The 23,770-nt window shown below is 50.5% G+C and overlaps 1 protein-coding gene across 1 annotated transcript; it reads left to right on the forward strand.

The window, feature by feature from the left end:
* The first annotated feature begins 578 nt into the window (after positions 1-578).
* Positions 579-19,824, forward strand: COLGALT1 (collagen beta(1-O)galactosyltransferase 1). Its single transcript, XM_090289931.1, has 12 exons — positions 579-940; positions 2,155-2,265; positions 3,026-3,143; positions 7,459-7,593; positions 10,073-10,277; positions 11,599-11,718; positions 14,692-14,768; positions 14,853-14,959; positions 15,213-15,345; positions 16,488-16,615; positions 17,765-17,971; positions 18,217-19,824. Exons 1-12 carry the CDS (start codon positions 684-686, stop codon positions 18,482-18,484), a joined length of 1,866 nt encoding a protein of 621 aa, XP_090146057.1. The 5' UTR covers positions 579-683; the 3' UTR covers positions 18,485-19,824.
* The last annotated feature ends 3,946 nt before the right edge of the window (positions 19,825-23,770 follow it).

Genomic DNA, 23,770 nt, shown 5'->3' on the forward strand with positions numbered 1-23,770 from the left:
AATGGCCTCAACATGATCAATTAGAAAATGCATTGGAGTATTGAAAAACAATTTCCCAGTAACATTTGTATGGCAAAGCCCATCCTGCCTCCAGAGCACGTGCTCAACACAGTAAAGCACCACTTGGCTCCTCTTCACGCCAACTCTGCCGGATCAGTATAAACCCATTGTACAGGTGGACATATTGAGGCTCACATAGCGAGCCCACAGAGGGAGTCTGGGGACGCCAAGGCCCACGCTCTTATTACCTAACAACCCCTGCGAGGTCGGGGACCCAGGATGGTAAAACGTTGCAGCAAGGAAAACAGGCTCAGATCTTTCGGGTCCCAAACCAGGTCCTAACTATCCAGGTCCTCCTGGTAAAAGCCTGGGGCTTGTACAAATAAAAGTTGGGGGGCACATTAGGTGTGGGTACCATAAGAGCAGTCGCTCCAAGGCAGGGTGGGTTCTGAACTCTGTGCCTTTAAGGAGGAAGAGGGGGCGGGGCTACCGAGGGTACACTGGCTTCTTTTCTTCAAGGCCGTCTGGAGGCGGGTCCTGAAAGGTGGGACCGGAAGCCTGATTCACTCCAGGCCTTCTCCTTCCCTTTAAGGTGCGCGGCAGCTGCTGGGCTCCGACGGCTCCTTTAAGGCACGATCCGTGTCCTCCGGAAGAAAAGAGGCTTAAAGGCGACGCGTGGCGCGATGGCGGCGGCCCCAGGCGCGTGCAGCCGGAGGGGGCGGCTGCTCCCAACGCTGCTGCTGCTGTTGGCGCTGCCACCTCCTGGGGGCCCGTCAGGTGCCGCCGCCTACTTCCCGGAGGAACGCTGGAGCCCCGAGTCGCCACTGCAGGCGCCGCGCGTGCTCATCGCTCTGCTGGCGCGCAACGCGGCCCATGCGCTGCCAGCCACTCTGGGCGCACTGGAACGGTTGCAGCACCCTCGGGAGCGCACGGCGTTGTGGTGAGTACGGTGCCGCGGGCAGCGTCCCGCCTGTTTCATCGTTGGTGGGTCCACGCCGTGTCCTCCCTGCTGTCCTGGCACCATGCCTTCTGCTTATCTTCTATTGGGCAGGCCAGATCCGCGCGTGCCCTCTTCTTGCTCTGGCCTCCTTCTCCCTCACCCTCACCCCCACCTCGCATAAGAATGGGTCAGACTCCCGCTTTGCCTGCTAGCCCCCCATTAGGGCAGATCCAGGACCACGCCCTGGGCAGGCCTTGTTGTCTAACCCTATAAACCCCGTTAGAGCACACACAGGCTGGAGCCCCTACAAGGGCGTTGCCTCGGCCCTCCGTGCACTTCCACTAACTGTATCTTCCCACTCCTGCTGCTGCATTGCCCATGAAACCAGCCTGAATCAGGCCTTCTAACCAGAGTGGGGGGGGGCGCGGGGGACGCTATGGCCCCAGGGTAAATGGATCCTTCCTGGAATGGCAATGGGATAGGGCAGTGAAGAAGCCTGATGACTTACTGCCTTCTGCCTCAGTGTACTCTTTTGGAAAAAGGGATATTAATATAACTCTGGTTGAGTTTGTCTCTGAAGATTAACCAATTACTATGTGTGAAGCCATTGTGCCCAGGCATCATGGCTTGGTGTTCAGTGACTAGAGCTGCTGTGATTATTCCTGTTATCACTACTGTCCTTGTCAACTTAGTAACAGTTCATTTGGGAAAATAGCTCTGGGCTCCATGGTCAAACTAGATTCCCAAATGTCCTTCCCCACCCTAGATTCCCTAGCCCGAATAATTCAAGCATGCGATTGGTGCTTAAGAAATGTTTTTTGAGTGAACCAGTGTACACAGCCCACTCTGAGGTGGTTTTGTTCATAGGAGAGACTCAAAAAAGGTGGGGTGGTGGGGCTATATAATATAGTTATATTTTTATTAAATTGCACTATTTAGTACCTGACCTAATTATAAGATCCTAGATGTTCAATAATACCAGCAGTGTCTCATGCGTTTCTCTAAAATGAGCTTAATGTTCTCTGCAGCCTGGTGAGGTGTCCTCACTACTGTGTTAAAGGTGAAGAAACTGAGGCATGGGGAAGGGAAGCACCTTGCCCAGGACTATGTAAATGATAGCAGGCTGAGCCACGGTGCAGAGCCCAGGTACTGCGGGGCTGCCCTGTTGTGCCTTGGGTTCCCCAACCTCAGTGATTGTCCCCCTCTGCCCACAGGGTGGCCACAGACCACAACTCAGACAACACATCTGCAATATTGCGGGAGTGGTTGGTGGCCGTGAAGAGTTTGTACCACTCCGTGGAATGGCGGCCAGCAGAGGAGCCCAGGTAAGTGCCAGGTACTGCCCTGAGCCCTCCCAGTCTGACTCAGCTGCACCCCTGCTCACAGCCCTCCGTGACTCCCCACTGTCCTGTAACAGAACCCCAGCCCCTCAGTCTCTGACTCTCCAACCCAACTCTGCAGCCTTATGTGACAGCTCTGGCAGCTCTGGCTCCTCTGGCTCCTCTGACCCACCCTCAGCTTCACAATGGGCCCTAATCTCCCCTCTCCCACCTTTGCCCTAGCACTTTGCCCCAGACTTTCTCTACACCTAGAATTCTTTCACCCCCATGTCTTTTGAGTGACACCCACTGCTTTGTTCCTAGTCTCACCATCAGCCCAACACCACCAGCTCTCCTACTTAGCTTTCCCTTAAGTTCCTGGCCAGTATGAACCTAGTTCCTGTCACTCTTTCAGGGTTTCCTTTTGTACCCACTCACTGCTCAGACCAGATTCTGAGTCTGGGAGGACAGGTTCCAATTTTCTTTTGCTCTGTACTCTCTCCCAGTGCCCTGCCCCCACTGAGCTTTCTTCCTGCCCTATAGATTGCCTAGGCTTTCTCCCCTCCAGGCCTTGGTTCCTGCCATGCCCCCTGGTGCAGATACATGTCCCTCTTCCTGTTTTCTCCTTGCTTACTTTTTCCCAGTCTTTAGACCCAGCTTACCCATCCTCTCCTCCAGGAAGCCCTCTCTGACCACCATGCATCCTGGGCCCTCTTTGGGCTCTAATAGTGCCAGTGCTTCCCACATCACAGCTGCCTCTCTGCAGGTCCTACCCAGATGAAGAGGGCCCCAAACACTGGTCTGACTCACGCTACGAGCACATCATGAAGTTGCGCCAGGCAGCCCTGAAGTCGGCGCGGGACATGTGGGCTGATTACATCTTGGTGAGTTTCCCAGCCCATGGATCACAGGTGGCATCTGGGGTGTCCAAAGGGAAGGCAAAACAGTGGGTATGGAGTCTCTCCTTAACTCTTACAGAGGGGGAAACTGAGGCATAAGAGGGGACTTGAGTTGTCAGAGGTGACCCAGCCTAGTTAGTTGGAGGAGCTGGGATTCGATCTGGGGCTCTTGGGCTCCTAACCATCAGATTGTGTCCCCAACTGTCACCTGTGGTTGGATACTTGGTTTGTCTCCACTTTTATTGCCATCTCCAGTGACACCGGATCTCCACACACCATTGATGACCCTCTGGGCCACCCCAAAAGGCAGGAGGATGGGTCAGGTGCTGGGGGTACTTGGCGACTCTGAGCTGCTGAGGGCTGATTTTCACTTCTGGGGCCAGTGTTGCCTCTGGGAAGGAGGGGATGTTGAGTGTTGAATGCAGTATTGTTGGGTAAGGGCCTGTGAATCATGGGCCTTCCTCTCCCTTTGACCTGGTGGTATGATTCTCCACCCTGGTATGGATGGGGAGGGCATTGTTGGTGGTGCCAGCAGTGAGGTTGAATGCGAATGCCAGCCTTGCAGTGCAGGTGGCTGGTTTTGTGTACATTCCAATCAACGCACATTTATGAGCCCCTCCAAGCACCCTCCTGCTAGGCCCTGGGAACAAACACAGTGAAGATCTGCACAGGCTGAGCCCCAACTTGCTGGTGTCCTGGGAAAGGTGGACATGACCAAAAAAACTAAATTGAGTGAGGAAACATCAGAAGACAGCCAGTGCTGTGATGAAGTTGTAGAAAGGTGACTAATGGTGTAGCAATGTACTGGGGCTGCCAGAACAAAGTCCCACACGCTGGGGGACGATATTTTGGGAAGTGTATTGTCTTATAGTTCTGGATGCTGGACATCTGAAATCCAGGTGCCAGCAGGGTTGTGCTTCCCCCTCAAAAGCTCCAGGGGAGGATCCTTCCTGTCTCTTCCAGCTTCTGGTGGCTTCAAGCGTCCTTGGCTTGTCGCTGCATCACACCAATCTCTTTCTGTGGTCACATGGCCTTCTCTCCTGTATGTCTCTTCTCTTCTTTTTTTTTTTATTTTTTCTAAAGATTTATTTATTTATTTATTTATTTATTTATTTATTTATTTTTAAAGAGAGGGGAAGGGAGAGAGAAAGAGGGGGAAACTGATGTGTGGTTGCCTCTCCCACGCCCCCAACTGGGGACCTGGCTTGTCACCCAGGCATGTGTCCTGACTGGGAATCAAACTGGCGACTCTTTGGTTCGCAGGCTGGCACTCAGTCCACTGAGCCACGCCAGCCAGGTCTTCTCTTCTTCTAAGGCCAAGACTGTATTTCCAAATTAGGTCATAGTCATAAATACCAGGGGTTAGGACTTGAACATTCAAGCTACAACAGATGGCATAACCAGGGTAGGGTGATGAGTGAGCAGGGTTGGGGGCCTTCCTTAGGAGGGGACCCCAGAAGAGACCTGAAGGAGCAAAGGAGCCAGCCTTGAGGGAAACTGGAGGACAGTATCTCAGGCAGAGGGAACAGAGCAGGCAGCAAGCTTGGGGTGTGAGGAGGCCAGTGTGGCTGGAATGGCATGAGAGGGAGCAGTGGAGGGATGACACTGAAGTGGTCGGTAGGGGTTGGCCTCTCCAGACTGAGGGAGAGATTTGGCTTTTACTCTGATGGTAATGGGAAGCCATGGAGGGTATGTGAGCAGGGGGGGGCTGTGTTCTAATTTATGATTTTCAGAGTTCCTTTGGCTGCTGTGGGATCCTGGCGTTTTGGGGCAGGGAAGGAGACAGCAGGAGGCTGGGGTGGAGGCCTGTATGAGATGGGACAGGTGGGTTCAGGCCCTGCTTGGGGACTAGATGTGAGGGTGCCAGGAGGACCCCAGGCCTCTGGCCTGAGCTCTTTGGGGAGGAGGGAGCCATTTCCTAGGAGGAGGAAGGCTCCTCCTGGGGGCCCTGTAGGTTGATGCCTGCTGAGGACATTTTACAGATGGGCGAGTGGAGGCTTGGAGAGGGAGGCTGCAGCTTGCTGGGTGGGGTCTGGGAACCAGTGGAGCACAGAGGTGGGACTTGGACCTGCCTGGAACCATCCCGTACAGGGCCACCTCATCTGTTTTGCTTTCATGGTTTGAGGTTGGCTGGTTTTCACATTTTTTTCCCCTCAGCAAATGTGGGTAGAACTCCAGATGTTGGTCTAAAACTCAAAGCAGCTTTTGACATGTTATTTTTGAAATTAGGGACTTTGAAAATCCATATTGGAATGTGAAACGGTTTGTCCAATGTTTTTAAATTATTATCAAAAGGGTCTCTTTTTACAAACACTATGGGTGTTACTTGTAAGGAAAGATACAAGAAAAAATACGGAGTTTAGGAAAGAAAACACAAATCTTGAAATCTTACTTTCAGACTCACTTTCTGGCTTTTTTGTATGATTTTTAATTGAGGTGCAATTTATGTAACATAAAATCAACCGTTTTAACGTGTGTGATTCAGTGATTATTAGCACATTTAAACCTACAGTCTGTTCCACAACAGTCCATCACTTCAAAAGAAGACCCCTGTCCCCACCAGCAGTCACTCCCCATTCCTCCTTACCTCAGCAACCACTGATCTGCTGTCTGTCTCTGGATCTGCCTGTTCTGGACATTTCATATTAATGGAATAACACAACATATGGACTTTTGTGTCTGGCTTCTCTCACTCAGCATTGTGTTTTCAGGTTCATCTACGTTATCGGCCTGTGTCAGTGCTTCAGTCCTTTTCGTGGCTGAGTAATATTCCATTGTGTGGATGGACCACATTTTGTTTATCCGTTCATCAATTGTTGGACACTTAGGATGATTCCACCTTTTGGCAATTGTGAATCATGCTGTTCTGAACATGGGTGTTCAAGTATCTGTTCAAGTCCCTGTTTCTAGTTCTCTCGATCTGTGCCTAGGAGTGGAATTGCTGGGTCACATGATAACTCTATGTTTAACTTTTTGAGAACCTTACAGACTCCTCCGGCTGTTTTTATTTTACTGCACATATATTCAGAGGTCACAAATTTAAATGTCCTCGAGGAGCTGGGTGGGGAACATAACACAACTGCACAGCATGTCCCGGGGCCTGCCACCTCCTGTTTCTAGCTAAGGGTCCCCCCTGTGGGGATCTTGTTCCCATGGTGCCAGGAAAGCCTGGAATTCTAGTTTTTGCTGTTGTTTACTGCTAGTGATTCGAATGTCCTCAAAGTCCTACATGGGTAGCATAAAGCATATCTGTGGACCAGGTGCATTTTTTTAAAAACCCACCTCCTAACAGTACTGTAATTTACCGTGGCCTGCATGTTTTCACATCCCAGTAGACAGGAACATCCTTACCTAATTGTTTTCTGTGACGTGTTTTTCAACTGTGATGGGACAGGGCCAGAATTTCTCTAGCTGATTTGTTGAAGTCTTGCTTCCAATGCCTCTTGACTCCTGGGTTGTTTGCAGTTCCTATGACAAACAGTGACTATCCTGGTGTGGCCCTTCTGGAAGGGGTTGGTGGCACATGGCTTTGGGGGGACCAGCAGCCTCCCCTCCATGGTGATCCGATTTGTGGTTTGGTGAATTTCATTCCAAGCTTTTTTCTTTGCTTGCAACAAACAAGTTACCAACCCTTTACCCCAACATTCAAGGTGTTAAAGAAAAATAAAGTTCTTATTTTTATGAACTTTTTAAAAAATCCTCACTGGAGGATATGTTTTACTGATTTTTAGAGAGAGAGTACAGGGGAGAGAGAGAGAGGAGAGAAACATCGATGTGAGAAAGAAACATCATTCGGTTGCTTCTCGTACATGCCCTGACTGGGAATTGAACCTGTAACCATTTGGTGTATGGGATGACGCTCCAACTAACTGACCAACCGGCCAGGGCTTATGAACTTTTTATTGATACCTGTCTCACAGAGAAAAAAGTGTATTCCTCACAGAGGTGGCCTCTGCCCCAACTGTCCTCATTGACCAGCGCTGCCTGTTTCAATAGTTCCTATTAATGGAGCCACAGGACATGCCCACGGACATGCCTGGTGTCTCCACAGCACCATGTCTGGGACCCAGTAGTGTTTCTGTGTGCTGTGTGGTCCGTTCCTGCTTCTTCCTTGTAGCCTGTTTCATTGTGTGAACACAACTTGGCTTGTTACTAAGGTTAGAGCTGTGGGTTGAGGCGCCGGGTGGCTTCCAGACCCTTCAGACCTTCAGGACTCTGCCTCCACCCAGTCATTCCGAGCAGTGGCCCCACCTGTGTCACTCCAGCAGCCCATGCTGATGTCATGTTGGATGTTTTGTAGTTTGTGGACTCGGACAACCTGATCCTGAACCCAGACACGCTGACACTGCTTATGGCTGAGAACAAGACAGTGGTGGCGCCCATGCTGGATTCCCGAGCTGCGTACTCCAATTTCTGGTGTGGGATGACTTCTCAGGTCAGGGGATGCCTGGGTAGTGTGGGCGCTTAGGGGTGGTGGGGGCCTAACTTACCATCACACCATCCATGGCCAGCGTTTCACAACACCATCATGAACAGCCTCTGCCGCAGGGTTCATGACTGTGTCCTTTCCCCCCTCCTTCCCAGCAATGAGGCAGAAACAGAAACAGGGAGGAAGTGGCTTGCCTAAGCTCACACAGCTAGGAAGTGGCAGTGCCAGGATGGGACTTCAGACACAGCTTGATTCAGATGTTCAAACAACATTCCAGTCTTCCTCCATCCCATTTTCCGACTCCCAGCAGCATCTAGCTGAAGTTCTCTCTGACTGGGCCTTGTCCAGTCTCTCTCCTCTTATCCCTGAAGCAATTACTGGAGCCAAGAACTTGCCAGGCTCTGGTTGGCCAGGCCTGTGCCACACGTCCCCTCCAGGGTTGAGGCTGAGGTTGCAGGCAATGCCAGGGGGAGTATAGGGGTGAGTGCTGGAATGGGAGCTGTGTCAGGGGAAGGGGGCTGGGTGGCTGAAGCCAGGAGGCTGACCCATTCTGTCTCCTCCTGTCTTTCTGTTTTTAACTGACATGCAATTCAGAAGGCATAAAACTCAACATGTTAAAGTGATTTAAAAATGTGTCATAGAAATTAAATATTATATGCCAACAATTCTAACTTGTAAATGGTTCAAGGAAGAGAGAGGCCAACTCAGGATTATTCCAGAAGCTTTTAAAACGTCTATATTGAATTGATGTTCAATTTCTATGTAAATCAAAGGATGTCAAATATCCGATCCCTTTTTCAGATATTTTATTTTAAAATTTTATTTATTTATTTATTTTTAGAGAGAAGGGAAGGAGGGGAGAAAGAGAGGGAGAGAGGCACATCAATGTGCGGTTGCCTCTCTTGCGCCACCAACCAGGGACCTGGCCCACAACCCAGGCATGTTCCCCCACTGGGAATTGAACCAGCGACCCTTTAGTTTGCAGGCTGGTGCTCAGTCCATTGAGTCACGCCAGCCAGGGCCTTTTTCATATTTTTTGAAATGTCTTTCTACATCTTTATTCATGTCCCCAGAAACATAAACACATGTTGGATTTATTTCATATAAAAAGTGAATCATTATATACTTTAATTTACAATTTGATTTTCCATTGAACAGTACACCTGTGTAGCCCATCAGAACAACGGACATAACTCAAACACATTCTTTTACATAGTCACATAACTTTTCGTAGTTCTTCTATCAACAGGCATTATACTAGGTTTATACCACTAAAGTCAGTGCTGAACATATACATCTCATTTCCATGGGATAAATTTTGAAGTGGCTTTCTTGGGGCACAAGTCATAGTACTTTATTATTATTTAAAAAAATTTTTTTTTTATCCTTACCCAAGGACATTTTTTTTTCATTGCTTTCAGGGAGAGAGGAAGGGAGAGAGGGGAACAGCGATGCGAGAGAGAAGCATCGATTGGTTTGCCTTCCCCACAACACCAGGACCGGGGGTCTAGTGCCTGGACCTGGATGGGGGATCAGGCGGGGATCAACCCACAACCTAGGTATGTGCCCTGACCAGGAATCGAATCCACAACCCCTTGGTTATGGGACAATGCTCCAACCAACTGAGCCACACTGGTCAGGGCCATAGTACTTTAGTTTTAATAAATTTTGCCATATTAATTCCCCTAAACTGTAGAAATTAGCATTCTACCAACATTAGATGTTACTTTTTAAAAAAATCCTCACCCAAGGATATGTTTATTAATTTTAATTTTTAATTTTTTTGAAAGATTTTATGTATTTGTTTTTAGAGAGAGGGGAAGGGAGGGCAAAAGAGAGGGAGAAAAGCGTCGATGTATAAGAGATATATCGATTGGTTGCCTCTCACATGCCCCCAATTGGGGACCTGGCCCACAGCCCAGGCACGTGCCCTGACTAGGAATCGAACCGGCAACCTTTCAGTTTGTAGCCTGGCACTCAATCCTCTGAGCCACACCAGCCATGGCTGTATATTAATTTTTAGATAGAGGAAGAGGGAGAGAGAGAAACATCGATGTGAGAGAGAAACATCAATTGGTTGCCTCCCGTACACACCCTGACTGGGGATCAAACTCTCAACCTAGGTATGTGCCTTGCCTGGGAATCAAACCTCCAAATTTTGGGTGTACAAGACAATGCTCCAACTATTTGAACCACCCGGCCAGGATTAGATTTTTTAAAAAAATTGTTGGCCAGTTTAATGTTAAAACCTTTTTCAGCTTTTTAATTTTGCTCTTCAAGTCTGCAAGTAGATACTGTAGCTATTTTCCTTTTGTCAGCTGTTGTCCCATCAGCCGAGGCTGTCACTGACCACACCCAGAGCACTGTGCTCAGGGAATGCTCACCACAGCCAGGAGTGGGCACCTGGATCTTGCTTTCTAGGTGTTCCATACCTCCAACCTCACCTGGAGGGACCCCCATGCAGAACTCTGCCCCTTCCTTGCAGGGCTACTATAAGCGCACGCCTGCCTACATCCCAATTCGAAAGCGGGACCGCCAGGGCTGTTTTGCAGTTCCCATGGTGCACTCGACCTTCCTGATCGACTTGCGGAAGGCAGCATCCAGGAACTTGGCATTCTATCCTCCACACAGCGACTATACCTGGTCTTTTGATGACATCATTGTTTTTGCCTTCTCCTGCAAACAGGCAGGTGAGTCCTCTGGGGTTTGCTGTGCCACGGGCATCATCTGGCCAGTTCTGTGGAATCTATGCTGAACAAGACCAAACAACCCACAGAAATTTCACAGAACCAACACTGTAGGGTATAGGGGTGGCTTCAAGTGTGGCTGTATCCAGGTGTTCAGATGATCACCCCAGTAGCAATTCTTTTTCCAACCCTGGCTTTGCTGAATGTCTTCACTCCTCAGGTTTCCCAGTTTTCTGTAGTTGAACAATAATTGTTCCATTATTGTATAATTAGTGAAAAAATGTTATAAACAGAAAGAGCACATCTATATGCTAACCTGTCATTTACTTTAAATAAGGGATTGGCAAACTGGCCAGCAGGCCGAAGCTGGCCCAATGTCTGTTTCTATATGGCTACAAGCTAAAAATGTTTTGTTTTTAAATTTTTTATTTACTGATTTTAGAGTGAGAGGAAGGGAGAGATAGAGAAACATTGATGTGTTGTTCTACTTATTTGTGCATCCATTGGTTGCTTCTTGTATGTTCCCTGACCACAGATCAAACCTGCAACGTTGGCGTATCAGGATGGTGCTCTAACTTACTGAGCTACCCAGCCAGGGCTTGTTTTTATATATTTCAGATGGTTGGGGAAAAAATGGAAAGAAGAATAATATTTTGTGACATCTGAAAATTATACGAAATTCAGATTTCAGGACCTGTAAGGAAAGTTTCATTGGCACGCTGCCACGCCCACTTATTTAAGTGTCTGTGGCTGCTTTCATGTTCCAAGGGCAGGATTGAGTTTTTGAGACAGAAACTGTCAGGTCAGCAGCCTACAATATTTATTACACCTGGCCCATTATGGAAGAAGTTAGCCAGTTCACATAAAAATTATTTTTATTCAGTTATTAACTTTTTAAAAAAGATGCACACTTAATATAAACATTTAAACCATCTGCAAGAGAACAAACGCAGATGGAGGTAACGTTACTAACATCTTATCCAACTGCATCCCCTTTTTGTGCAGAAATGTGCATCTTTACTGTTCCCTGCTGTTTTGTGGTTTGCTTTATCATGGAATCCTGTAGGGACCGAGTCCATGGTGGTGCCAGGTGGTTGTTAATGGTTCTGTTGATAGTCGATGTCTCACCTGCCAGCAGGAATTCCTGTTCTGGCTTCAAGTCCTAGATAGAAATCTGAGGGGTTTCTACTGGTTGCTGGGAACAGTGGGTTCCTTTCCCTTCTGGCCCCACACAGGGCTGTGAGGCTGATGCTGTGGTCAGAGGTGGCTACTGTTACCTTGTTGCTCAGTTTTCAATTGTGATAGTTTTTTTTCTTGACCCCAGAGGTCCAGATGTACGTGTGCAACAAGGAGGTGTATGGCTTTCTGCCAGTGCCACTGCGGTCACATAGTACCCTCCAGGATGAGGCTGAGAGCTTCATGCATGTGGAGCTGGAGGTTATGGGTGAGTCCGCCCACACTGCCCTTTCTCTATCATCTCATGTCCATTTCCTGAACACTAACCGAGTACCTGCTGGATGCTTGTCCTTTTAGTGGGCACTGGGAATCTGGCACGAACAACGTAAACAGTTGTCCTCACCTCTCAAGGACTGCTTGCTGGCTTGCAGCACCTGTGCATGTCAGTCAGGGTGGCATTAAGATGCATGGAACATAGGAGTTAGCCAGAAGGGGATTGCAGCCAGAAGGAGCATTATATGCTGAGACTAGGAGGCTGGGGGGGGGGGATTTGAGCTCAGGGAACAGACAAGGTCAGTGGGGCAGAGCTGGCAGGGCCAGGGCAGCAGCCTTAGACGCTGGTGTTTTCCTCAGGAGCAGCTGGGAGCCATGGAGGATGTGGGGGCAGGGAGGACAGCGAGTTTTCACTGATGAACCTTTATGTACATGGCAGTATCTGGGCCACAGCCTTTTTGGGCCATTTCCAAACCTCAAACCTATTATTTACTTAATATTTACCTTATGTGTACACTTTTGTTGTACTTGAATACACTTATTTTTAAAAAGGGAATTATATATTTTTACGATAGTTGCAAACTCATGTCTTTCTAATAGATAAATAAATCCAAAAATTATTAACTAGAAGCCATGCCCCTGGTGGGCCCCTGTGGTGGGTTGAGCACATGGGACTGAGTTGCCATCGAGATTGCTTGAGGAGGGGTGTCCTGACGGGTGGGAGTATCTCTGGAGCAAGAAGACAGTGGTACAGTGTCCACTGCCGTGGGGGCTTTGCCCTTCATTGGTCACACACATCTCTGAGAAGGCCGGGGAGGCTGTATAGATGGGGAGGGACCTGCTGGTTGTTGTCAGTTGCCCCATTATTACCTGCTCTTTAAGTTTCTCTCCAAGAGAGGGAGAGGTGGGGGGAGGGGGAGAGAGAGAGAGAGGGAGAGAGAGAATGTGTCTTGTCTGTCTGTCTGTCCCCCTGGTGGCTGACGGTGGAGTGACACACTCTGTTCTGTTTGTGGGAGATTTTGATCTTTTGAAGTTACATCTGGAGGCTGCAAGGTCACCAAGATGGAGGCTGCACAACACCCAAGCGTCTGTGACGTGCGATGCTCAGGCCTAGGTCAGGAGCCCCACTGCACTGTGGTCATGAGAAGTAGTCCTCCGCTTGTCACCAACTTGCATCCGCAACTGGACACTAAGAAGCATCTCCGGTTGCCATAGTTTTCCTTAAATAAATCTTCACATGTGTTTCTGTTATTGCTCTGGTCAGGAAACCATAGGTAGCTGTCTCTTCTGCCTGTTTCTTGAGGGCCAGAGTGGAGCACACAGAACCGATGGAAGGAGGGTCCAGGGGTTTCAGATATTTGTGTAACTCCTTCCTTCTCTTCATGTGAAAACACATTTTTCTCTATCTGTGTGTGGGTAGCCTGGGCTGTACATGTGATTTTTCATGTGTTCAAACATCTTTTTTCCAATGAAATTTCAGACTTGCAGAAAAGCTCAAGATGATGAGATTCCACCTCCCCACAGGCAGGTCCTGCTGCCACTCATACCCCCCAGGGTGTGGTGGGGCAGGCTCAGAGAAGTCAGGGACCCCTGGGATTTGAGCCTGTGTCCTCAGATCCCAGAGTCTTGCCCTTGGTCTCAGCTTGCTTACAGAGGGTGGGAGGCCTGGGGATGTGGTGGCCTCGGAGGAGGCCCAGGCTGCGAGGTGGGAGGTGCTCAGCCTTCCCACAGCTCTCAGACAAAAGGGCTGTGTCTGTCTCCCTGAGCTCACATGGGTCTTTGTTCCTGGCGAGGCACCTGCCACATTCCCCACCATGCTGGGCTTCTCTGGGCTGACCTGGTGGGCAGGTGGGGACCTTTGCAGGCTCATGTCTACCTGAGGGCCCGATTCTTCTGTGGGAAACCGTAAGGGGTGAGCCGGTAGCCCTGCAGATGTCGTCTGAGCATTGCTCACAGCAGCCAAAAAGGAAACAGTCATGACTATTCAGAAATTCTGGGCAAACCTTGGCTTGCAGACGTCATTCAGTCGAACAGCCATCTTCCCACTGTGTGTCTTCCTTCTGTGTGTGTCTGTCCAAATTGTTGTTTTTGTTAGGACCCCGGTCACAGTGATTAGGGCCCACTCTAATGGCCTCATTGTATCTTGATCACCTCTGTAAAGACCCTATTTCCAAATAAGGGCACATTCTGAGGTCTTGGGGGTTCAGACACCACCATAACTTTGTGGGAGGACACCGTTCAACCCATACATGTGTGATTTAATGACACCTTTTCATGAATAACCTTCTGAGGCATTGTTAGCCCACTTTATAGGTAAGGAATATGAGGCCCTGATAGGTCTAGGTCACACAATTTATCATCAATCCTTGGTTCACCCTATGAAATTATTGAGCACCTACTGTATGCCGAGCCCTGTGTTGGATGCTGGAAACGCAGTGTGAGTGGACAGACCTGGTGTTCATTCCACGGGGCTCACAGGAGACAGGGAGTGATGGTGGAAGCCTGGGCACTGTGGGAGCCGGGAGGAGGTACCTGACTCAGCCTCAGGAGGTCGGGAGACTCCCCTCCTCAAGAGACCAAAGTCCTCCCAAAACAGAAGGGAGTGTGCCATTTCATCTTCAGCCACCAGGGGGACGCACACACGCGTGTGCGCATGCACACACACACACACACACACACACACACAACTGGGTGTGGGGAGAAGGAAGGAACGGTGTTCCAGGCAGAGGCCCAGCATGTGCAAAGGTTCTGAGGTAGGAATGGGTGTGTTTGGTGGACTAACAGCCAGAATGAGGTGGGGGAGAGAGACTAGCAACAGTGTTTGGGTGGGGACAGGTCAGGAGCCCAGGCTGAGGAGCTTGGGGTGATAGGGAGCCATGTTGGGGATGGGGAGGGGGAAGTGGAAAGAGGCTGGAATGTCCCCCGCCTCATGGCTCCAGCAACACCTCAGGTTCTTTCTGCCCTGCAGTGAAGCACCCCCCAGCAGAGCCCTCCCAATTTGTCTCGGTGCCTCCCAGGATATCTGACAAGATGGGCTTTGACGAGGTGGGCCAGGCCTCCTGGGGCGGGGAGGCACAGGTGGGGCACGTAGGACAGGGTGACGGTGGTGACAGAGGCCCTGTGCTGCAGGTCTTCATGATCAATCTGCAGCGGCGGCAGGACCGGCGGGAGCGCATGGTGCGTGCCCTGCAGGCGCAGGAGATCGAGTTCCGGCTGGTGGAGGCTGTGGATGGCAAGTGAGTCCAGCCCTGGGAGGGCGGTGGTGTAGACCACACACTGGGAGCCACAGTGGAGGGGAAGTGGTCCCACCCTAGGAGAGTGGCTGCCAGAGCCGCACTTGGGTAGACCACCCCCTGCAGGCCTGGCCACGTGTCCAGGAGGGGCACCATAGCTGAAGAGGGAAGTCGCTGCTCAGCAGGAGGGGACCCTCATGGTGGAATGGCAGGCAGAGTGGGTTTCCCACTGACTCCTTTTTGTCCTCCCTTCCAGAGCCATGAACACCAGCCAGGTGGAGGCACTGGGCATCCAGATGCTGCCCGGCTACCAGGACCCCTACCATGGGCGGCCCCTCACCAAGGGAGAGTTGGGCTGCTTCCTCAGCCACTATAACACCTGGAAGGAGGTGGGTCTGGTGGGGTAGAGGGTCTGGCGAGGTGGATAGGGCAGGGCCCTTCTTTGCCTTCCCACAACTCGGGGAGGGCAGTGCCTGCCCCCCAGGCAGATCCCAAAGCTGCAGTAGGACCCAGGGCCTCTCCAGTGAATGTCCTTCCTTTGTGCCATTGTGGAGCCTGGGGAGGGGGAGGAGTGAGCCCAGTTTCCAAAACAGGTTGGGTCTGAGGCCAAGTGAGGCCTCTTCACACCCAGCTGCTTTCAAATGTCTGCACCCTGGCCATGGTGACTTTAACTAGTGTGGAGCCCATGCCAAGGGTAGCCCGTTAATCCTGGGGCTCATCAGCCACACTTGGAGAGAGACTGTGATGGGTGAGGCACTGCCAGGCATGAGGCCAGGTGGGTGTCCGGCTCAGGGTGGGAGCGTGCTCTGGAGGGGCTGTCCAGGTGTCTGAGGTGATGGGTTGAGATTCATTGTGAATGCCATGGGATGTCTAAGCAGCCCTGGAGTTAGGGGACATCCGAGTTCAAGTCCAGCCCTGCCTCTTAGAGGGGTGAGCTCTGTGAGCAGGAAGGTGCCTCCCAGCCTGAGCTTCACTTTCCCCAGATGACAGTCATGGCCTCAGGGGGCAGTCATGAAAATTCTTAAGTTCATTCATTCTTGGAACATTAGCCAAGCACCTACTGTGCACTTGGCCTGGTGCTGGTGCTGGAGATAGCATAGCCACTGGGACAGGCCCAGCCCCCTGCAGGGGAATCACAGCTCCAGGAAGTGGGAGGACTGATGATAAACCACAAAGAAATCAGTGAAATAAGTGAGATACATGTAGAGAAGGGGCCTAGGGGTATGAATTTTCGTCAGCTTGCAGCTTTGGGTGGTGGTCGGGAGGGGCCGCTGGTGGGGCGACATCAGAGCTGAAGCCTGAAGGGTGAGGGAGAGTGCCTGCCACCACATGCAGGAGGGGCTGTGTGTCAGCGCAGGCCCAGACCCTGGCGTGGGAAGGAGCAACCAGGCGGGGGGACTCTGTTGTTGCATGTGTGAGGGTGTGGTGTCCAGACAGTGGTGGGAGAGGGGTGCATTTGGTTCTCCCCTGCTGCCTCAGAGCCTTAAGCTGAGCTGGCTTCAGGGTCAGGCCCAGCCTTGGTCTCTCTCAGGTTGTGGACAGGGGACTGCAGAAATCGCTCGTCTTCGAGGACGACCTGCGGTTCGAGATCTTCTTCAAGAGGCGCCTGATGAACCTCATGCAGGATGTGGAGAGGGAGAATCTGGACTGGGACCTCATGTGAGTGTTGGGTCTTGGGGTGGGGCCAGGCCTGGGGTCCTGGTTTGGGGCAGGGGCAGACCCGAGGCACAGCCAGGGCCCAGGGGTCAAGTTTGGAGTGGGGTATAGCTGGGGCTTAGGGGTTGGGCCAGAGCTCAGAGGTGTGGTCTGGGGATAGGGTGCTGGGGCATGGTCTGGAGTGGGGTGGAGCCTGGGGACGGGGCTAGAGCTCAGAAGAACATATAGGTCAGAGGGCATCTGCAGGGTAATAGCTTGGGCCAACTCTTGGGAATATGGCAGGAGGGGTACTCTGTGTGTGTGTGACCTGTGTGAGGGGTGGACCTGAGAGCAGTCAGGGCTAGGGGCGTGGCCTCAGGCCTATAGGCTAGGACCTTGGAAGGACGACCTGGAAGCCTAGGGATTTGGCTGTGGGGGTGGGGGTTCAGCGGGGCTTGGAGACTTGAGGGGTCCTGTGGGGGATGGGGTGTGGCTAAGATTTGCCCAGGAGGCCTGTGGGCTGTCTGAGGAGCTGGGGCTGGGGCCTGTGGTGCGTGCAGTCAGGACTTGGGAGCTTGTAGCTGGCCTAGTGTGGGGAGTAGCCAGGGAGCCTGGATCTTAGCCCAACCCTAGGTTAGGTGTGGCCAGCATATTTCTGGACGGTCCTTTGAGCTCTCTTATCGGGGGTTGGTTCCTCCTCCCTCCCTCCCTCTGTTTCCTCCTGTGGTGTGCAGGGCCCTGATCCAGGTTCTAGGCCCCAGACTCTGGACCGTGCTGTTAATAAGAATAGTAACTGCACCCCTTCATTGTGACCTCTCACCACATCCTTGTACCTCCACTGCTGCACGGTCCTCTGAACCCACACCAGCTTCCCTCAGCCCCACTCTTCTCCTTGTGGCACAGCCTCAGAGAACATCCCAGAAATCCCATTCTCCCTAGCTCCAGATTCTTCCACGGCTCCCCAGTGCCCTTGGAAAAAACCCACCCTCCTTGAGGGCCCCAGACCCCTGTGGTCCTGCCGGTCCAGCCATGTAGGCCTCCTCATTGTGCCCCAAACATGCCAAGCTGCTCCCACCTCAGTCCTGACAGGGGCTCACTAGATTCCTGCCTTGCTGGGTTAGTATTCTCTGGAGGGTGGGAGGAGGGTGACAGGGTGTCAACTCTGCATCGCAGCTATGTAGGCCGGAAGCGGATGCAGGTGGAGCACCCCGAGAAGGCCGTGCCCCATGTGAGGAACCTGGTGGAGGCCGACTACTCCTACTGGACACTGGCCTACGTGATCTCCCTGCAAGGCGCCCGCAAGCTGCTGGCCGCCCAGCCACTCTCCAAGATGCTGCCCGTTGACGAGTTCCTGCCGGTCATGTTCGACAAGCACCCAGTGTGAGGGCGGGTTGCTGCGGCCAGGCAGGCGGGGGTCTCACTGTGCAGCTGTCCCACAGGGGCGGGGTGTGAGGCTCTCAGACCCCCAGGATCGTGCCTTTTCCTCTGACCACTTCCTCTGTGCGTGCCCTCCACCTCTCGCTCCATTTTAACCCCCCCCATGTGTCTCAGTCTGTCCCCTCCCACTCCTCCCTTCATCTGTCCCTTACCCCGACCCACTGCTGTCTTTCACTCCCTTCCCCCAGGTCCAAGTACAAGACCCACTTCTCCCCCCGCAACCTGCACGCCTTCTCCGTGGAGCCTCTGCTTGTGTATCCCACTCACTACACAGGGGACGACGGGTACGTGAGTGACACAGAGACCTCGGTCGTGTGGAACAATGAGCATGTCAAGACTGACTGGGACCGTGCCAAGTCTCAGAAGATGAGGGAGCAGCAGGCACTGAGCCGAGAGGCCAAAAACTCAGACGTGCTGCAGTCCCCACTGGACAGTGCCGCCCGGGACGAGCTCTGAGGGGCAGCCACTAATGCACCAGAGCAGCCTCTGGACGCTTGCTGGGGACAATAGTGCCCCCGTGGGCCCCTGGCAGTCCACGGAGGACTCTCCGTGCTGGGTGGTGCCAGCCAGCTTGTGCTCAGTGATCATGTGCACGCAGGCAGCATTAATGGAGTGCCTACTGTATGCCACGAATAGTATTTGGCCCTGAGAGATTGGGTGGGAACAAGCCAGCATTCATCTCTCTATGTGCCTGACATTTTTTAAGCATTGACTGTGTACTGGGTTCTTGTGCGATGGCCATGAATGAGGCATAATTATTTCCTCAGTGATGATTCAGTCATCAAGCATTTATTGATCCCCCTCCCCAAATCAGGCACTAGTGAGACATATTCATTTTTTAAAAATTAATTTAAGTATTTATTGAGTGCCTACTGTATGTTGGGCACTATTTCAGGCTCTGGGAATATTGAGATAAACAAGACACTTTGATTTATTCAAACACATATCATGCACCTACTATTAGCCTGGTACTGGGACACGAAACTTCTTACTGACTCAGTGCTTTTATTGAATGCCTGCTGTGTGCCAGGAGCTGAACTGGGTGTGGGGGATGGAGATACACAAGGTGCTTTTCACGCTTAATTGGTTTCTTCCCCACACATCTGAAGGGCACCTCCTGTGCGCCAGGCATTAGTGATACAAAAAAATATGACAGCTGTTCTGACAGCATTCGATCATTGACCTGTGTACTGGGCCACAGAGATGGCCAAAAAGTGTCCGTTCATTTCTTCATGCATTAGGCAGCTATGGCGTGCCTACTGTGTACCAGACATTGTGGACCCCCAATGGGGTTAGAGAATGGTTGGGTCTGAGTCTTATTCGTCCCTCAGTCACCTGAGCTATGTGCACACCACCACCCAGGAGGGAGGGTGGCTATTCTCTCACCGGAAGCTGCTGCTGGTCCCAATAACCACACGGGGCGTTTGCAGGTTCCTGCACCTCACCCCCCTGGAGGGGGTGGGGATGAAGGTGGGGGCTGGGCCTCCCCTACCCATCCCTGGTCCTGTTTGCTTGCCTCCCAGGCCTGCATCTCAGGTGTGGCCACTGCTTGCTCAGTGGCATTCTCTCTCCAAGCCTTCGGTGGGCTCAGCTGCACTGCACTGGGGTGCTCCCTGCAGCTTGGGCAGGATGTTCCCCAGCCCAGGCCGGAGGACTTGCTGTTCCCTGGGGCAGAAACCAATGTCACTTCGGGCCAGTGGTGCTTGACTCACTTAGGGATAGATTCTGCTTGCTGGGTCTGATCCTGGATAACTTACTTATTTTTTTATTAAATGTGCCTGGTTGGTTTTACAGAAGTCTGTGTTCTGTTCTTGGTCCAGTGCTCTGCTCACTGCCAACACACCACTCCCAGTCCCTGTCCTCATTCCTGGCCAAGATGTGGGAGGGAGCCAGGTGCTGGAGAGAAGCTGAAGTGGGAGTGAGTGTGGGTGAGGGGGCAGTGAGAGGCCTGTGGCCCAGCCTGTCCCCTAAAGCATCCCCAAAATAGCCCAGGGACCGATGGCCAAGTTAGCTGCAGGAATGCTTCAGGTGATGGAATACAGAGGGAGCCTTTTATGTTTTGGAATCCCCAGAAAATAGACCCTACGATGAGGATTTGGAAGCCCAGATGGAGGTGGAGGTGTGCGACGAGGAAGAAGGAACTGTGGGGGCACCAACAAGCAGTCAGGAGCCTGGGGACCTCAGGGCAACAGCCTCGAGCAGGCATCAAATCCACCCCAGGAATTTGAATTTTCTGTGTCAAATACTTAAGATTTCTCAAGATTCTTAAGCCCTTAGAGTGTGTGGGCATATACCTGAGGCATTTACAAAATAACACTGATTGTGATCCTTGTGGAAAAATTAGGACATACAGCTAAGCAAACTAAAAAAGCAAAATGAAGTCACATGTCCTCAAAGACAATTAACATTTTTCAAAAGAGGATCATGTGCCCTGGCTGGTATGGCTCAGTGGATGGAGCATCATCCTATAACTGAAAGGCTGCAGCTTTGATTCCTGGTCAGGACACGTACCTGGATTGCAGGTTCATCCCTGGTCTGGACCTGTATGATCCTTGATCGTGGCGCAGATGCTTCTCTTGCATTGATGTTTCTCTCTCCCTTCCTCTCTAAAAAAGCAAATGAAAATATCCTTGGGTGAGGATAAAAAAAGAGGGTCATGTTGCATAAACCCTGCTGCAACTTGCTTTCTTTTCACCTATACAACACTATTTCATAAACACGGGATCAATTTTCTTTTAAAATTTAACAACATATTTTAGACCTTCTAATCCACTCAGATGTCTACCAGTTCTTTTGGGTTGTAACACACTATTCTGTGGTGGGGTGGATCACCATTTTTTTGACCATTCTGGTTAGAGAACATCACAGCTTGCAGTGAACAGTGACATATACATCTTTGCTGCTGGAGTTTTTAAAAAATATTTATTTACTTTTTAGAGAGGGGAAAGGAGGGAGAAAGAGAGGGAGAGAAACATTGATGTGGGAGAGCTACATCTATCAGTTGCCTCTTGCACGCCCCCAACTGGGGACCTGACCTGCAACCCAGGCATGTGCCTTGACGGGATTCGAAACAGCTACCTTTTGGTTCACAGGTCAGTCCTCAATCCACTGAGCCACACCAGCCAGGGCTCTTTGCTGCTGGAATTTTTATTTCAATTGGATAAATTGATAAACAGTAGAGGCCACCATAATTATTTCTCTTGTTAACTCTTCACCCTCCTCCAGGGTGGATGATCTGAGGTTAGTAACCAGTCCTCTCTTATGGGGCATTGGAGTTGATTCTCATGTGTTACAGTTACATGTGTTTCCAAATCTTATTTTAACCCATTGGATTCGAACTGGGAGTGATTTGGTCCCTCGGGGACATTAGGCGATGTCTGGAGATATTCCTGGTGATCGTGACTTGGGTGCGTGCTATTGTTATCAAGACAGAAGCTAGAAGGCAGCTACACATTGTACAGGGCACAGCAGCCCCATAACAAAGAACGATCAGGCTCCAAAAGCCCACTGTGCCAGTGCTGAGAATCTCTGCACCCAATACCATTCAGCCTCTTGGGGACATGAGTCTCTACAAGGGTCTTCTTTGTGGTATGAAGTAGTTTGCTTCAAAATGCCTCATTGAAAACATAGATTCACAGGCTCTGCCTCCAGACTGAAGGGTTAGACGCTGATTGGTAGTGCCTGGGAATCTGAATTTAATTTTGAACACCCCTACCCTCACATCTAATGATCCAACTCAGATCTTTTCTCTCTTAACCTCCAGGAGAGGCGTATCTTTCCTTTTGTAATGTTCCATATATATAGTATTTTAATGTTATTTTTCATTGAAAGGTGATTCCTGTTAATGTAAAAAACCTTCAGTTGGCCCATTGGCTTATTGTCCTAGCTTGCTATGGCTGCAATAACAAGTTTCCACAAATTCAGTGACTTAAAGTGACACACACTTATTTTTGTGTGGTTCTGGAGGCCAGAAGTCTGAAATCATTGTTACTGGGCTACAGTCAAGGTGTCCGCAGGCTGGTTTCCTTTGGGACGATCTAGGGGGGGAAGCGGTGTTCTTGCCTCTTCCACCTTCTGAGAACTGTTAGCACTCCTTGGCTCATGACCCCTGCCTGCATCACTCTACCCTTTTGCTTCCACCATCACATCTATTCTTTTTTTTAATTGCTTATAGAGAGGAAGAGAGAGAGAGAGAGAAACATCAGTGTGAGAGAGAAGCATCAATGGGTTGCTTTCTGTACACGCCCAGACTGAGGACTGTAGGTGCCTATACTGGGGATCGTATGCACCTAGACCAGGGATCAAACCCACAACCTTTCAGCTATGGGATGACACTCCAACCAACTAAGCCACATCAGCCAGGGCATAATATCTATTTCTTTATCTGACCTTCTTTCATTCCTCTTGTAAGGAACCCTGTGACTGATTACATTTAGGGCCAATATAATAATCTGGAATAATCTCCCCGTCATCTTGAGATCCTTAATTTAGTCCCATGTGCAAAGTTCCTTTTGCCATTTAAAGTAACATTCACAGGTTCTGGCAATAAGACATGGGTATCTTGGAGGAGGGTGCACTGTATAATCTACTACATTCATCCTCAAAATAACTACAATTGTCTGGCTCCATGGATGTATCATAACAGTTATGGTGGGAAAGAGAAACCACTTGAGGTCTTCCAACAGGAAAGGATTCAATATAGGAAATTCACAAGGACTCAATTCTGCTGTTGTAGCATGAAAGCAGCCACAGACTGAATTGAATGAATGAGTGTGGTTGTGAGTTAATAAAATTTCATTTATAAAAGCATGCAGTGGGCCAGATGTGGCCCGGGGGCTGTAGTTTGCCAGGTTCTGGTGCAAAAGATCAGGACCTGGGCTGGTCCTGTAGAAACAATTTTTATAGAACTAACTCATCAAAGGAACTGAGACTCTCCACAATCTTTTTTTTTAAGATTTTTTTTTTTTTTTTTTAGAGAAAAGGGAAGGGAGGAAGAAAGAGGGGGAGAGACATTGATGCATGAGAGAAACATCCACCATCCACCGGCTGCCTCAAGCACGCCCCCAATCGGGGACCAGCCCACAACCCAGGCATGTGCCCTGACTGGGAATTGAACCTATGACCTTTCAGTCCACAGGCCAGCTCTCAATCCACTGAGCCACACCAGCCAGGGTTCCATAATCTTTGATGTGAAGCCAGGGGGCTTCCAACTTCAGGCACATACTCCATATTGTAATGGGTTATTTTTTACTCTTTGCCATCTTTTGCGTTTTACCTCAGTGGCAGGTTATTTTTTGCTCACGTATCCTAGCAACCTTGAGCCCCCTTTTGTTAGCTGACTCTAGCTGTTATCTGGCTACCCCAAGGACATGAGAATAGTGTCCGGCCAAGTATTTATCAGCTGAAGTTCCTTCTAAATTAGAAAGTATGTATATATGTAGTTTCTCACGCCTGTGTAGTTTTTTTCTCTTTTGTTGTTATCTAGTTACCCCAAGGACATAGGAATAGTTCTGTTGCCTTTAAAAACCTTTTAGTCTGTAAGGCGGGGCGGCTCTCCCATCTTCTGCTTCTGAAAGTGGGAAGACCCGTCCCTGGCCAGGTAAATAAACGCCATAAATTTACTTCTAAATTGTCTTGTGTCCTCTTTGCTCGCTAATGCTCCATAACAATATCTGTGATTTAGAAATAGGATCCACACTGCTTTTCAATGCCCACCAAGGCTGGCTGCTGGCAGAGTGAAGG

This window comes from Furipterus horrens, unplaced genomic scaffold, assembly GCF_987537825.1.
Source record: "Furipterus horrens unplaced genomic scaffold, mFurHor1.1.pri manual_scaffold_10, whole genome shotgun sequence".
Classification (NCBI taxonomy): domain Eukaryota; kingdom Metazoa; phylum Chordata; class Mammalia; order Chiroptera; family Furipteridae; genus Furipterus; species Furipterus horrens.